Source organism: Colossoma macropomum, unplaced genomic scaffold (genome assembly GCF_904425465.1).
Source record: "Colossoma macropomum unplaced genomic scaffold, Colossoma_macropomum, whole genome shotgun sequence".
NCBI classification, from domain to species: Eukaryota; Metazoa; Chordata; class Actinopteri; order Characiformes; family Serrasalmidae; genus Colossoma; species Colossoma macropomum.
Genome location: NW_023494810.1, coordinates 23,310,027 through 23,327,771, shown reverse-complemented (window position 1 = coordinate 23,327,771; position 17,745 = coordinate 23,310,027). Strand labels below are relative to the sequence as shown.

The following is a 17,745-nucleotide window of genomic DNA, read 5'->3' as shown; positions in this document are numbered from 1 at the left end:
TAACTTAAAAAAAATAAATAATCATTGTGATTTGGCAGGTTTTCATGATTTTGCTACTTTTCCTTCAAACATAAACTTTTCCTTAATGATCAGTCATGTTTGAGTAGTTAATATTATGGTCCCTATTATAAACTTGCAACTGTATTTATAAAGATATATCCTATTACTTATAATGCCTAAACAAAACATTTATGACAGTTCTGACTTTACTTACTTTATTAATTTTATGTGACTAAGTAAATAGATAATCATGATTAGTTTTAACAGTTTTAGTTTTAACAAAACCAGACTAAAGTACAGCCTCCACACTGTGGGGATAGTTTTAATGAGCTAGCCAGGATAAAGTACAGCCTCCACACTGTGGGGTTAGTTTTGACAAAGCTAGCCAGGCTAAAGTACAGCCTCCACACTGTGGGGTTAGTTTTGACAAAGCTAGCCAGACTAAAGTACAGCCTCCACACTGTGGGGATAGTTTTAATGAGCTAGCCAGGATAAAGTACAGCCTCCACACTGTAGGGTTAGTTTTGACAAAGCTAGCCAGGCTAAAGTACAGCCTCCACACTGTGGGGTTAGTTTTGACAAAGCTAGCCAGGCTAAAGTACAGCCTCCACACTGTGGGGATAGTTTTAATGAGCTAGCCAGGATAAAGTACAGCCTCCACACTGTGGGGTTAGTTTTAACGAGCTAGCCAGGCCAAAGTACACCTCCACACTGTGGGGCTAGTTTTACCAGAGCTAGCCAGGCTAAAGTACAGCCTCCACACTGTGGGGATAGTTTTAACGAGCTAGCCAGGCTAAAGTACAGCCTTCACACTGTAGGGTTAGTTTTAACAGAGCTAGCCAGGCTAAAGCACAGCCTCCTCATGGTGGGGTTAGTTTTAACAGAGCTAGCCAGGCTAAAGTACAGCTTCCTCATGGTGGGGTTAGTTTTAACAGAGCTAGCCAGGCTAAAGTACAGCTTCCACATGGTGGGGTTAGTTTCAACAGAGCTAGCCAGGCTAAAGCACAGCCTCCACACTGCAGGGTTAGTTTTGACAGAGCTAGCCAGGCCAAAGTACAGCCTTCACACTGTGGGGTTAGTTTTAACAGAGCTAGCCAGGCTAAAGTACAGCCTACACACGGCAGGGTTAGTTTTAACAGAGCTAGCCAGGCTAAAGCACAGCCTCCACATGGTGGGGCTAGTGTTACCTGAGCTAGCCAGGCTAAAGTACAACCTCCACACTGCGGGGCTAGTTTTGACAGAGCTAGCCAGGCTAAAGTACAGCCTCCACATGGCAGGGTTAGTTTTAACAGAGCTAGCCAGGCTAAAGTACAGCCTCCTCATGGTGGGGTTAGTTTCAACAGAGCTAGCCAGGCCAAAGTACAGCCTCCTTATGGCAGGGTTAGTTTTGACAGAGCTAGCCAGGCTAAAGTACAGCCTCCACACTGTGGGGTTAGTTTTGACAAAGCTAGCCAGACTAAAGTACAGCCTCCACACTGTGGGGATAGTTTTAATGAGCTAGCCAGGATAAAGTACAGCCTCCACACTGTGGGGTTAGTTTTAACGAGCTAGCCAGGCCAAAGTACACCTCCACACTGTGGGGCTAGTTTTACCAGAGCTAGCCAGGCTAAAGTACAGCCTCCACACTGTGGGGATAGTTTTAACGAGCTAGCCAGGCTAAAGTACAGCCTCCACACTGTAGGGTTAGTTTTAACAGAGCTAGCCAGGCTAAAGCACATGACAGGGTTAGTTTTAACAGAGCTAGCAAGGCTAAAGTAGAGCCTCCACACTGTGGGGTTAGTTTTAACAGAGCTAGCCAGGCTGAAGTACAGCCTCCACATGGTGGGGTTAGTTTTAACAGAGCTAGCCAGGCTAAAGCACAGCCTCCACATGATGGGGCTAGTTTTAACAGAGCTAGCCAGGCTAAAGTACAGCTTCCACATGGTGGGGTTAGTTTCAACAGAGCTAGCCAGGCTAAAGCACAGCCTCCACACTGCAGGGTTAGTTTTGACAGAGCTAGCCAGGCCAAAGTACAGCCTTCACACTGTGGGGTTAGTTTTAACAGAGCTAGCCAGGCTAAAGTACAGCCTCCACACGGCAGGGTTAGTTTTAACAGAGCTAGCCAGGCTAAAGCACAGCCTCCACATGGTGGGGCTAGTGTTACCTGAGCTAGCCAGGCTAAAGTACAACCTCCACACTGCGGGGCTAGTTTTGACAGAGCTAGCCAGGCTAAAGTACAGCCTCCACATGGCAGGGTTAGTTTTAACAGAGCTAGCCAGGCTAAAGTACAGCCTCCTCATGGTGGGGTTAGTTTCAACAGAGCTAGCCAGGCCAAAGTACAGCCTCCTTATGGCAGGGTTAGTTTTGACAGAGCTAGCCAGGCTAAAGTACAGCCTTCACACTGCGGGGTTAGTTTTGACAGAGCTAGCCAGGCTAAAGTACAGCCTTCACACTGCGGGGTTAGTTTTGACAGAGCTAGCCAGGCTAAAGTACAGCCTCCACATGGTGGGGTTAGTTTCAACAGAGCTAGCCAGGCTAAAGTACAGCCTCCACACTGCGGGGTTAGTTTCGACAGAGCTAGCCAGGATAAAGTACAGCCTCCACACTGTGGGGTTAGTTTTAACAGAGCTAGCCAGGCTAAAGTAGCCTCCACACTGTGGGGTTAGTTTTGACAGAGCTAGCCAGGCTAAAGTAGCCTCCACACTGTGGGGTTAGTTTTGACAGAGCTAGCCAGGATAAAGTACAGCTTCCACACTGCAGTTTTAGTTTTAACAGAGCTAGCCAGGCTAAAGTACAGCCTCCACACTGTGGGGTTAGTTTTAACAGAGCTAGCCAGGCTAAAGTACATCCTCCACACTGTGGGGTTAGTTTTAACAGAGCTAGCCAGGCTAAAGTAGCCTCCACCTGGCGAGGTTAGTTTTATGTTGATATTTATTGAAGGGAGAATGTAATTACAGTTTACAAGGCTAACTATTCTTAGCTTGCAATTCAGTAACATTAACATCTGAAGGCTTGTTGTTGACCCTGATGCCCAAACAATTAGCCTGGAAATAGTGATCTCTTTTTTAAACTAGAGAAGTTTCTAGTTGTAATTTGTTTGTGAAGGACTATTTTATTTCCTTAGCTGTTCAACAGGGCAGTAAATCAGCATTTTTTTCCTTTGATCAAAATTTCAAGATGTTAGAAATGTATTGTTATAATTGTGCATTTGTAAGTAAATAGACACAAATTCTAATAGTTTCCTTGTGAGTATATGCTGTTTAACTTCATATCATGTAGACTACACTGCTGCCGTGAGGTAAAAATGCCCTTATTGTAATTCTGAAATGTCTTCCCTGGTTATTTCATGGGCCTGTTTGGTACGCTTCTATTTGCATTCAGCAGACTGTATCTCAGAACGGATTCCTGCCCCAGAGCCCACGCCATGATTCATAGCAACTAACATCTAGCAGGATAATATGGCATTTACCATGATCAAGCTGTGTTGCAGTGGGGCAGGTCTGCCCACATTTGTCTGCTGGAGGCAGAGCCGTAATGTCAAGCTTCTGTCGCCTTTACAAGACATGAGCTGCATGAAATAATCATTTTTTTTAATAAGCCTTCAGAGCATCATGGAGCACAAACTACACCATTTGGCTAGTAGCATGTTGGACACATTTCAATGCATGTATGCCTGTACTGTATAACCTACCCCCTGTCCCCTGGCTGTTAGTGCCCTTGGCCGGCATTTATGTGCCTTCAGCTGGCCGTTTGCCCGTGATAATGCCCAGAAGCCTGAGATGATTGGTCTAAAGCTCCTCTTAAACTGAAATATCCAAGCTCCGCTGGCAGCAGCCAGAAGTCTCCTTTGCTGTTAACTGCAGGAGCCGTTAACTGCGGGGCTTTTTATGGGAGGCTAGTGGGGGGTGGTACAAGTCCTCCAACCATGCCAGTCTTACTGGCCAGCCCCAAGTGGCAGCTCAAGGCGTCATAATAACCACAGCTAGTTTTACGAAAGGAAGACATGAAACTGCTGAAATATGTGCCGTTCCAAAGTGACACCCAATAGCAGTGTTTATAAACAACTTACATTTGCCAGTACATTTGTCCAGATTTGACAATAAACACTAGAGAGTGATTTTACTCTCTCAGTACCAGTTCCTGTACTTGACCTCAGGGTTTTGGCTGTTATGTATTGCTAGCGCTCTGTTAACCCTTTACAGCAGACGTTAATGTTAATAACATGATTTTAACATGAATTTATATTTGATATGTAAAAACATGATCTAAGAGAGCCTGAGATTTTGACATTGTTATTCAATTTGTGTCACAAACTACCATTATGAACAAGAAAACATGAGTGACAATATGTAACAAATGCGAACCGAATGTGAAAAACACAGTGCATCCAACAATAAAGGAAGCCTTGTGCATATTTTATACAGTGATAGGAAACATGGCAGCACACTGAAAACTCAGAAATTTCTACATGTTGAAATTGACAAATTAATTGTGCCATTGGGGAAATGCACATGGCATAATGTCTCTGGTGGCAGAATTAACCCTTTTTCAAAGTAGCCATAAAATGCGATTTCAGTCTGTTTTTGAGGAGGTCTCTCAATTGAGTGTTGCATTTTTGCAAAATAGCCGTGGAAAGTCTGTAGATTTTTGTTTTGGATGAGAAACATAATGCAGACTGCCTCCAATGAGCTAATGAGCTAAAACAACAGCTAACCGGAGACTGAAGCAGACTCATCATCTTCCACAGGTGTTTTTTTCATCTACAGTGGGCGATTTGCTATTATTTGGGCCAGAGAAATATATGAACCTAACATCAGTGTAGCCTATTTAGCGATAAAGGCCGCGCTATCTTTACCTTTTCAGTCACATACTTTACAGTGTGTCCTTGGCAACATTCTCAGAAATACAAGCAAAACTTTCACGTTTTACTGTTACATTAAACCTAAAATCGGTGTTTGACTGTCTGTATATGAAGGTTACCAAATCACATTATAGACCACTTTCAAGAATCTTCTCTCATTACTTGATATACATTGTTGGGAGTGGGTTTTACACATGTGACTTCAGTGTTTGAATACTGACACCGAGGTGTCCAAGCACTCAAGTACCCAAAACATTCCTTTTAGAAATCTTTTTTAAATTCTGTTTTCTTCGAATGTTCATAAAACTGAGCTATTACGATTAGATTCCTAAGAAACCAATATTTATCTGACCAATATTTGGCCCACTTAATAAGGTCAGTTTTGGTGCCAATAGCAGTCCAGTATACTGGATCAGGGCATCACTAATACCTACAAGCACATTAGCTATGAGCGTAGTCAGCAGTACCCCACCTTAACTGCAACACTGTGTTGACTAAGTGCGGCCCAGATAACAGAGCCATTATTCCCAAGCTGTTATGTTAGACATGCCAGCTCCTGTCCCAGCAATCTCCACTGCGTTAAGAGGATGCTATGTAGACCACATGCTGTAGTCTCATGAGCTGCTGTTTGATTTGTTTTAACACTCGGAAAATGCTTCAGCCAGGGGCTACAAGAAAACATGCCTCCTTAAAGGCTATGAGGGGGAAAATCTGGAGATAGCATAACCCAATATGACTCTGGTGTTGTTGTTTCCTGGCTGTAGCAAATGCAAAACACTTGCTTATTTATTTTGTCTGTCAAGTCGGTTGCATAATTTACCAAGGTTTTCCCTTGAGACCACTTACTGTAGAAAACCTTAGAAAGTTGGCCAAGCTTGATAGCGGAACTCATTTAGCAAGTGTGCACTGAAGCACAGATAATAAAGTTGGAGAAAAGCTCAAGTATAGGAATGAAAATTTACATTTAAAGTAAACTTCAGTGTATAACACAGTGGTGTGGTGTAACACAGTGGCTCTGCAATCTGACTATGTTAAAGGAATTCTCCAGAGCTGATGCTTTCTGATGTGGGAAACACAAGTGATGATAATCTAACTGCAAAATAAGTATTTAAACTAAATTAGCATTTAAAAGTTTGCAATCACTTGTTATATTAAGTCAATCTTATTTTGTGTTCAATAATAATTTATAAAATGTAGATTCTAGTATTCTAAACTTCACACCAAAGGGTATTGTTAGTGTTAGGTATTGCTTTACTCAATATTTCAGGTATTTTTGTGAACAATAAGAAATTATGGAAATTGATGCAATTATCTATTTAGAGTTATTTTCTGTCAAGATTTTATCATATGAGGCAGTCTGTATATTAATTTATCATAATTCTGGACACGTTACTCTATTTTTCCGATGCTGAGTTTCCTGCAGAGAACTGTGAAGGTCAACAGCATCATATTAGAACAATTTTATATATTTATCTGCGAATGAGATATTATTGAAAACACTGATTTCAAACCTTTGAATGTCAAATGGAGTGTATATATTTTCTAGCTATTGCTCTAAAATTAGGTTAACAGTGTAAGCACTGTCTGCCGTTGCTTCAAATAGCAGCTATAGCTGATTAATTACACACTCGCAAAAGCTACTAAACACTCTACTGTTAACAGTTAACAAATAAAGAAAATCACAACACTCAGATTTATATATTCGCAAATTTATTCTCAGTATGTTCCAAATGGTAGATGGAAATACACCATAAAACCTGTCAGTTATATCAAGTGGTCAGTGGTGCATATGCTAGTTTTTGAATGACTCCCCTGTCACACTGAATACATATTCAACAGCAGGCTGTTTTAACCTCTTTCTGCAGGCCCCCTAGTGGCCATTCCACCAACAGAATGGAAATGGAATTTTGAATTAATATTAACAAATAAACTATGTTTCCCTGTTATACTGGTATCAGATTAACTAGGACACCGTTGGCTCTCTGTGTGTGAAATGTTGCAACTCTGTATTGAGCTGCTAGTGAGCAATGAGAACTCAATGCTGAGAAATAAGTCCATGCCTCTCCACAAAGACAAGCATGCTGAGATAAAATGAACAGCACAGTTACAGCTTTCTTTATATTAAAAAATGATGTATAACTTCCACATCAAAACAAGCTTAAAACAAGCATTACAAAACAATAAAAACACTTTTACAAATTTTGATATGCTTTCTACTGCTTACCAGCAGTATATAAAAAAAATGCGTAGCACAAAAAAACAAGGGACCTCGAAAACAGGCCAAAATGTGTACAACTGCTGTGAAAAGGGGTTTAGTTGTCGGCATTGGCTATTTGTTATGGGAGCCAGCCCCTTTCAGAGTTCCACCAATCATCACACATAGAAGCCGAGCTTTCAGGCGGGACTAAAAGTACCTTTGTAAAAGCCTAGAGTCCACTGTCATCAAAGGTTGAGATCATTTTCTCATATAAAAGCACTCCAGATAGGCTCATAGACTCCTAGTCAAGCACCAGACTGCAGTGATATGGAACAGATATTTCACACTTTGTTATTGCTAAAAATATGGACTTGCAGTATAATATGAATGATAAGTAATACAGTAATTCCATATATGGAAACTAAGCTGCAAAATCAGCCTGTTTTCAATTCAATGATTTTGTGATGTCACGGAAAACAACCTATTTACAACCTATTTACATACCCACCTATTCAAACTATAGCAGTTTAGCCCCACCCATTCAAGCTGAAGTTGTTAAAGTGTTTCAGCCTAGATTGCTTGTTGAATGAGAGACGATACAGGGTAGCCAAACAAAACAGAGCTAATTTACATATATATCAGTCTTAAAGGCACAGCAACAAAAACATTTCTATGCTTAATTCTATGAAGAGAGGTTGGAAAATGGTCATGTAGAAAAGAGTTAAGCTATTTTTGGTACATCATAACTACACAAATGTAGACTACTGTGGTTATAAGTGTAAAGAGGAACAGATAAATACCAGAAAAATGTAGGATATGGACCCTTTAAAGCAATCGCTTGAGCTCCTGAGTTGTTCATCCTAATCTACATGCTACAGATGCAGCAGATAGAGATTATACTGAAAAACACAAAAGACACTTACTGAACACATTTGTAATGGAGCTAATAGGGGGGTGCTGCACAAATTGCCCACTGGTTTCCGTGATAAATGCATTTATCAAAGTGGTTTTCTGTTCATTTACTAAATGCAGGGAAACCTGTCATAATTAATGTCTGGTACTTGACTGTTTACTACCAGATAGAATTTGGATGAAAATCATTGGAGAATTCCTTTAAAAGCCTCGTCAATCATGTATACACAATCTTATGCCAAAGACTTGTAAATATAATGATATATTTTCTTGATTTCGACAAAACAGCAATAACAAAACATTAAAAAATCAGCAAAACATGTCAGTTGACCAGGGCGCCCAAACCTCTGCAGAAGACTGTGTATATATGGTTGAAGAGGCTTTTAAAGGAATTCTCCATCGGTTTTCATTCTAATTCTACACTCTTCAAAAGATTTTTCAAGGGTTCTTTAGTAAAGATAATGGTTCTATATAGAACCATGAACACTCAAAGAACCCTTTGCATGATTAATCAGTTCTTTGCATGGTAAAAGGGTTAGAGGGTCTTCAGATGGATGAAGAATGTTCTGTAGATTCTATATAGCACCAAAAAAGGGTTCTTCTATTGTTGCAATGTCAAGCTTGTAACAATAGAAGAATCTTTTTTGGCACTATATAGAACCCTTTTCAAAAAGGTTCTATATTGACATGCAGTTAATATACAACACATTCTCCTTTAATCTGAGAACACTTTTATGATGCAAAGAACTCTAACATGCAAAGGGTTCTTTGTGTGTTCATGGTTTTGTATAGAACCATTTTCTTCAATTTTTACATATGACTGTATATCTAAAGACTTTTAACTGGTTTACTGTCATGCTTTACTACCCTGGTTTGTGGCTTTAAAGCCTTACTATATGGTTCTTTCCAAGCGTGTGCAAGTTTTTAAGGGCCGAAAAGTTCTGTAACTTCCATTGCTGTGTGGTTTTGCTGGCAAAAGGACACACAAACAAACAAACTAGTCTCCTGATGATTTCTCACACTCAGTAGTTGTCTTTGCTCATGAATGTGGAAACTGACTGCCAGGGCCCCTTAGGAGGATAATGCTCAGGAGAATAATAGATTTCAGAGAAGCATTTTCAATTGAACAATGCCATCGAAGCAGCAGACTCTGACAGTCGCCTGCTGAGTAAACTGTGGCGTGTTATTGTAAAATAAGACTGTAGGGAGACGATGCGGCGCTATAAGAATTGTGAACACTTTGAGAACACAGTGAGATGAAGCCTTTCCTGGAAGGTTCGAGAGCAGAGGAAGGTCTGACACGCTGAGTGTTTTAGATTATGTCTTTCCAGGAAGAAAAGACTAATACACTAATAGAAAGCAAGGAGGCAAGGCAAACGGCAAGGGTGGAAAATGTGATTTCTCTGACTGCCACAAGCAATTTGACCGGTGATCAATTTTGGTCTCGACACTTTTCAGCAGGAATTAGCTTGATGGCTTTTTGCTGCTTTTGTTCATTCTTCTTTTGATTGGCTATGGTGGCTATCACCTCTATAAAAGGAATTCTTTCAAGTTGATGTCCTTGAGGACTGCAGGTGCCATATTGCCCCATCTTATATAACATATAGGCACTGACATGCACATACACGTGCGTACAACTCACACAGGCTTGTTTTTATACAATGTTAATATATGGGGATGTATATATATATATATATATATATATATATATATATATATATATATATATATACACACATATATGTATATACAGTCTCAATCGGAACAAACCTTACAATTTTTGTGGTTTTTATATGTATATGGATCTTTCTACTGAATTGGTTTAAACTCAGAGTTTGCACTTGGACTTAAGACTAAAATCCTTTTGCTTTGATTGACCCAATACTTTTTAAAATTATTTTCAATTTTTACCCGATTTTCTCCCCAATTTAGTCGTCTCCAATTCTACCCGCTAGTTAGGACTCCCCCAATCACACACAATACTATCAATGCTAGGAGGGTGAAGGCTAACACAGTAAGTAGTAAGTAAGTAAGTAAAGTTTATTTATATAGCGCTTTTTACAACAGGTGTTGTCACAAAGCAGCTTTACAAGGAAATGAGCATTACAAAAAGAAATCCGTGTCCAAGCCCCCATGAGTAAGCCAGTGGCGACAGTGGCAAGGAAAAACTCCCTAAGGTAAACAGGAAGAAACCTTGAGAGGAACCAGGACTCAGAAGGGGAACCCATCCTCCTCTGGTCGACACCGGATAGTAAACATTGTTAGTATAAAGTATTATAGTACAAAAACAGGGTAAAGCTGAAGGAAACAATTAATTTGAATAGTTTAGTTCATGCTGCAGCAGCGGCAGCAGCAGCAGCATCAGTGGGGTCAGGTTGTGGGGGTGAGGTTTGCACGGTGAGCAGTGGCACCCGATCAAGGCAGCAGAGGCAGCAGCATCAGCATCAGGATGGGCAGCTGTTCAACTCGGCAAAGGAAAGAGAGGAAAAAACACACAGTCAGTTCTACAATGGGTGATTGATTAATTTGAATTAGTTTGAATGATTGATTGGTTCAAGTGAATAATTTTGAATAGTTCATGTAGCAACAGCAGTAGTATCAGTGGGGTCAGGTTGTGAGGGTGAGGTTTGCACGGCGTTGTACAGCAGGACGCACAGGATGGGCAGCTGTTCAACTCGGCGAAGAAAAGAAAGGAAAACACACAGAGAGGAAAACACACAGAGTCAGTTCTGTAATGGGTGACTGATCACAAATTACAGTGTTAGCAGAGACTCTGGCAGGTATAGAACTAACAGGGAAAACTAATTACCAAAGGCTTGACTATACAAGTAAGTTTTTAGCTTAGACTTAAACACTGAGGCTGTGTCTGAGTCCCGAACATTAACAGGAAGACTATTCCAAAGCTGGGGGGCTTTGTATGAGAAAGCTCTGCCCCCTGACGTTACCTTTTTAATTCTGGGTACTAATATTAAGCCAGTCAGATTTTAGGACCGGAAATATCTGTTTTATAAATATAGTTTTTTACTGTGGCATGTAACATCTCCCGTATTTACTCTATTATTATATTTACTATAAGTGCCTATATGTGATAAGAATTTTCTAAGCCTAAGTGTACCCTCAGCAACCAAAAAAAAAAAATATTTTGCCCTTTTAACTTTGTAAATGTGTAGATTTTGCAAAAAAAAGTGCTTTTTTAAGTCAGGTACACAGTCAAAACAGGGATTCTTTAGTAAAGGCTATGGTCATGTATAGAAACATGACCACGACAAGTCAAAAAGCAATTTGAATGCTTAGCTATGTGCTAAAATTGTTGTTATTGTTGTCATTAGTGTTATTATTATTATTAATATTATTATTATGCATAATATACATTTTAGAAATGGTTCTATATAGCACTGAAGTGTTCCTTTATTGTCACAAGCTTATAACCTTTTGTTTGGTATTATATACCCTTTTATACACTATACAGAAGGGGATCTTCAAGGTTCTGTAGAAAAGGCTGTACTGTACTACTGTTACAGTACGAACCACCTTTCTTTGGTAGTTTATAGCACCCTTTTTCTCTGGTCAGGACATTTTTGGCCTGAAATGGAATAAATACAATCACACAGGCACACACTTGGTAAAACCACTAACAGCAGAGACTTTGTGTTATTCTAGCACTGGGATCAGGTGTGAGTGTTATGTGGAGAGGGAGAAGGAGCCTCGGTAAGGCAACCAGGTGTCATCTTATACAAACATCTCACGCATGGAATTGCTTTCAGGAGCAATCTGCCAGAGATCAAGACACAGACTCCATGTTTCCAACTATAGAAGGTGCAAATTAGGCCACATTAAACCATTGCACATGATGAGCAGTATCACGTCTGTCTCCACTGTTTCATCTCCACAGCGGCATTGCTTTCATTTCCAAATCAGCATGCAGGCTGAAGGATTTAGTAATTGCTGTGTGGTTTGCCTACAGATCAATTGTTTTTTTCTTCTTAATGAGCAATTAATTGATTGCATAATTAGCACTACTAAGGTGGAATGATCTTGATTTGATCTTAAAAGCCAATGATCAGAAGCGTCAGCAAGAACAGTCTGTCCACTGCTACATAAAGAGGGGTATTAGAGTAGGGTTGCAGTACATAAACCTCACGTTACAAAGATGAATGACCATTTGGGAATTCAGTGGTGCAAAAACCATCACAGGTCAAGTCCTTCACCATATTCTCCATATACACCAAGAGAAACAATATAGGCCTGAATGCCTGACCCCTACAGTGAGGGGGTCAGGTGGCTCTGTTATGCTATGTAGGGCATTTTGCTGGTATGGTTTGAGTCCACTTCTCCCCATAGATGGAACAGTCTCTGTAAATCTATACAAAGTTATTCTTAGAGATCACCTTTCTCCTATGATGAAACATTTCTGTCTCGATGGGGATGGTCTCTTCTAAGATGACAATGCCCCCATTTACAGGGCACAAGGGGTCAATTAATGGTTTTATGAGTGTGAAAACGCTGTCATTTATATGCCATGGCCTTCACAGTCATCTGATCTCAACTCAGTTGAATGTCCATGGGACATTTTGGACTCCTGTGTTAGACAGTGCTTTCCCAAACACTACTTGAGGGAATATCTTTTGGAAGAATGATATTCCGTCCCTCCAGTAAAGTTCCAGAGCCTTGTACCGTCTACACCAAGGTGCATTGAAGCTGCTCTGGTGGATCATGGTAGCCCAAAACCTTATTAAGGCACCTTATGTTGGTTTTGTCACCTTTCTGTATTTTGTTAGAATTTGAATTTGATTAAAGTTATTGTTATGTACTGTTATGTCCAATGAACTTGTAGATACAGAATGCGCTTAATTAATTATGCAATAATGTGATTACATAAGCTCCCTGGACAAAAAATTAATCACCTTGTGTGTTTAAGGAGGTATCAACTTTAGGCTTCTGCAGATGGCATTGCATGAGGATGATCGGGCTATAAATACCTGTGGGGTGTGCGATGGGATTCATAGATTGAGAAAAGGTGGTACAGTGCAGTGAATGTCTCGTTCAATGTGTGGAAAATGGGTCGCAGAGCAGCTGTGCCAAAGGCTGAATTTGCAGTAGGAGGCTCTGTAATGTTCTGAGGATGTTTTAATTATGCGGAAATGGGTCCTCTGGTTGGGGTGAAAGTAAATTTGAACCACAGTACCTACATTGAGCTGCTGGACAACCAGGTTTTGCCTTTTGCTCATCATCTTACTGAGGAACATAACATTCTTATCCCTGTATTCCAAGATGACAATTCCCGCATTCACAGGCCTGCAAATGTGACTGATTTGCATGATGAACATTCAGGAACATTTACACATCAGGACTGGCCCACAAAATCTGTGGTTTTTAAGCCTTAATAAATGGTTCTGTCCAAGCATGTGCAAGTTTTTAAGGGCCGAAAAGTTCTATAACTTCCATTGCAGTGAGGTCTTGCTGGCAAATGACACACAAACAGACTAGTCTCCTGAAAATAAATTGTGGGACTACCTGAAACAACATGTAAGATGCTAGGGAAGGCATCCACAAAATCTGGCTGAACTGTACAATTCTTTGATGCAAGAGTAGCTGAATATTGATGTCGCCTACATTTAGAAACTTGTCCAGTCAAGGCCAAATTGAATCACAGCTGTTATTCTTGCTTTTGCAGGCATTACACACTATTAGGTACATTTCAGTTATATGTGACTAATTCTTTGTCTGGTGAGCTTATAATTCAATTGTGTAATGTAAATCAAATGAATGGCAAAACAACAATACCAGCTGTGAATCCCTAGGGGTTAACCTATTGTCATTTTGTGAACAGTAGGAGAAATTTCACCAGTGTTCCAAGTTTCATGCTGTCAAGAATAAGATTTTTCTCCACATCTGATTGCCGTTCTAGGACAAGTTCTTGCATTTCACCTCCTAATCAGCACAATTCTACAGACAGAACAGAGCTGACTCAAGATCAGGTCTTTTATTCTGAAGTCTGTTTGTAGGCTTCATTATACTTTGTTTCTCTGTTTGTCAAAAGTCTGAAAAATCACTGGGTTTGCAGTAATGAGCTTCCACTTCTCCCTGTAGGATTAGATAAAAAGGCCGTAGCTTTATTTTTCCCGCTGTGTTGTAGTCATTAAAATGCACAGAACACAATGCTCTTCTTCCAATACACATAGAGGGGGAACATGCGGAAAAGCTCCAGATATCTAAACTACAAGCGCTGTTTTGTTTTTGTTTTTTTCAGGATAGTGCGACCATGCAGTTTTGCGCCAATAAGCTGGACAAGAAAGACTTTTTTGGCAAGTCGGACCCCTTCATGGTATTCTACAGAAGTAATGAAGATGGAACGTAAGTTTGTTTTTCTATTGGAACACATAAAATCCACTAGAAAGACATTTACAGGAGCACTCCAGCATTTATGAGCCTAATTTCTCTCTGCTGCGTCTGTAGCATACGGTCGATTTCCATGGACAATCATTTCAGCATTTTTGCCTGTGCTTAGAAGAGAACAGAAACAGTTGACTGGAAACTCATTCATAATAGAAGCCAGTGCACAGCTGCTGAATTCCATTAAGAAATGTTTAAAATACTGACTATATAAAGCAAATTAGACAGTCTGATGATACGTGTTTGAGATGTTACAAATAATGCTTTTTTCCTAACTAAAGTACCAGTTGATAAGCAGCGCCATGCTCTGTGCTTTTGTATGCGCTAAAGTTTCTACTTTAGCACATACAAAAATAGAAAATGGACACATTTATAAGACAATATTTGCTTGCGTCGAGTCCTGTGTAAAAATCCAATGAAAAAGGTCAATTTTTGCATATCTGCCTGCTGTTCAACCTGCACAGCTCAACAGCCGCATATCTAGATCTCATCACCATGTTTAAAAGTTCAGTTTTTATGTACTAGTGTCTTGCTCTGGTTTGCATGAAATAAATCAATAAACAAATGTTTTTAAATCAGCAGTAAAGAGTTTTTACCATTGGTGGGAACAGTTACCACATTAATTGGGTTAACCGTCACTAGGCCCAGGCCTAATTTGACCTGCTGACCATTTGGTTAGATTCTGAAAAAGCCAAACCCTAAATATACCAGACATATTACATACTAAGGATTATTATTCAGTAACTACAGGGACTTCAGTGCAAACAGGTTGAACTATTCTTAGGTCACAGAAGTGTGTAATAGAACTTTGGGCCCACTGGACATTTAAGGGGTTAAACTGCAAAGTATTGGAAAAAAAGCTAAGCTGAACCTGATGTTGTGACAGTTTTATGGATCTGTAATGCAAAGGGCTGCTACTTTAGCATGGGAAGGAATTACCAAAATGAATATACATTTGATACAACAGCTCGGGCTGCTTTGCTTTACTTAGAAATGACATAAATGCAATAGAACACTCAAGGTTGTGTTAGCGCCAAAAACATAGTGCAACCTTCAAATCAAATTCAATGTTTTTTCAAAACTCGTGACATTGGGATCTCTTGACATTGGGAAGGAAAAAATAATTTGAGTAGCATCGACAATGATTTTTTTCTTTTAAGCACTGCAACTAGAAGCTACACAACTAGTCAACAGAAAAACAGGCATGAACAGAATTGGAAACACAGCTATAAACAGTTATTGGACTGTACTAAACTCACTATCATTCCCCAGTTTTTAGCAATGTTCCTGCATAAATCTTCTTTAACCTCTTCATTTTTATAGGTTGTTGCTTTTGTGCTCTGCTGTGAACAAGATGAACTGTTATCTAACATTAAAAGTCTTAGGAGAAAGCTGTTCTTATGAATATATTTACGAGGCATTCTGGTAGCAAATGGTGATCAGACAAAACCTGTACTGAAGAATTTGTAGTGTTTTGTATAAATGTTGGAAACAATGAAATTTAGCAACTTTCCATTGGCTTTTAGCATAATTAGAGTTTTCTGCTTTTCTCTAAGTACAGTGATACAGATCAAATGTATTGTATGTGGTAATCAACAGTATGATATAGATGCAGCAGTTGGAGATTAAGTTGAAAAATGCTGGAATTTCTTTAAACATTTGAAGCCTAGCTAACAATAATGCTTAGTTCACGCAAGGGCTTTTATCTAAGTATGATTTAAGACTGAACACATTTTAAACATACATTTTCTTTTAGTTTCCATTTGCCTGACCAGTATCAGAACAAATATCTTTCAACTCAAACCCACCAGGCAAGTTGGTAAATATCAACAATCGCTTCACATCACTGCTAGGAATCCACAGCTAGTACATCACTTGGGGAGAAAGAACAAAGTGAAGCCCAGCAACGTTTCATGTTTTCAGCAGCTTTGGGAAAAGCAGGGACCCAAGGCTGAATCAGACATCTCCGCAAAAACAGTGCATTTCAAAAGAACGCTAGAGCAGCACTTCTGAGCCCATTCGCCTCCATCATGCTCTTACTCTGAGAATGACAAAGTATACACAACAGCCTTGTAGAAAGTCATAGGTTGTTAATGGATCTCTCTTTTTGAGGAAAGAAACAAAACACATTCTTCAGACCCAGCTTTAGCCAAAGTGCACTTCATCACAGCCTGCACTCATCACACACCTCCAGAGTGTGCGGTTTGGAGAGTTGGCCAATTTTAGTCTTTTAAAATCATGAGGTAGAACATTTCGTTGACAGATGAAAAGAAAAAAATAAAAACTGAAGTGTTTTAACCCCTTGACAGGCCAGGGCTACTGGATAATAAACCTTAGTATGTGATAAGCCTGGGATTTTAAGGGGTTAATGGTCCTCTGAAACACTGGTCCAATTAAGAAGTGCCTAATACCAAACAGAAAAGATCCCAGACTGCTATTTTTGTTCCCTGGGAAAGTAAGTGAAATGTCCTGAAGGAAAAAAGCTTGGGAATTTTGTAGTATCTCATTGGTGAAACACCTTTTTACCAGGGTTAGCAGATCAGTCTAGGTCGGATCTGAGTAGTTTAATGAATCTTCCTTTCCTACCTGCCTTCCTTGAATTTTGCCTGATCTGTAGCGCTCACTAGAAATGTTGGCAGATTTGACAAAAATGTGGATCTACATGATAACCAGACCAAAGATCAGAGCAAAATCTATGAAAGCAGACAGGAAATAAAGTTGAAATCAACTATTTGGATGCAGTGCTAGTTAAATAGCAAGAAGCATGCAGTGAGATTGCGGATAAACATCAAGCTGATGCTCATTTATAGATCTAATCATATAGAACTCATTTAATAAAACTTTCAACATCATTTCATGAATTTATCATGTTTTTTGCAGCTAACAAACTCTTTATAACATGTTGTTTTTCAGCTGAAAGGTCTGAAGTGAAGTAAGTTATGCTGAGACTATGCTAGTTATGTTAGCTGAGCTCTCAGACGATTAGCATTTGCTTGTTCATCTTAAAGCTTTTAGACTGACTGCCCTTTTAGTGTAAACTTAAAGACAAATGTAATCTACTGTGGATTTTTGTAAGGTTTAATATAGTATAGTAATAGCGTCATCAGTTCACTAACAAACTAGGCTTTCATTGTTTGTGAAAAGACTACCTACAATGCCAGTAACTGAGTGAAATCTACCAATAACTGAGTTAAATATACCAGTAACTGAGTGAAATATGCCAGTGGCTGAGTGAAATATGCCAGTGGCTGAGTGAAATATCTGTTTGTAAACTATGCATGAGGTTTGAGTGACTTTATAATTCTATATGACTCAAAGAATGGGCCATATTCCAGCTAGGAAAAAGGGAATGAAAGGAGAAGTAGCATAACCAGAACATTACTCCACTCATTGTTAGGGAATG

At 39.6% G+C, this 17,745-nt stretch overlaps 1 protein-coding gene across 1 annotated transcript in view; it reads left to right on the top strand.

Annotated features, from left to right (window-relative positions):
* The window catches only part of cpne5b (copine Vb), a 225,150-nt gene that overhangs the window by 131,193 nt on the left and 76,212 nt on the right, over positions 1-17,745 (top strand). Inside the window, exon 8 of the mRNA XM_036559924.1 lies at positions 14,200-14,303. Coding sequence (XP_036415817.1) covers positions 14,200-14,303 — 104 coding nt within the window. The remainder of the gene's footprint in view (positions 1-14,199; positions 14,304-17,745) is intronic.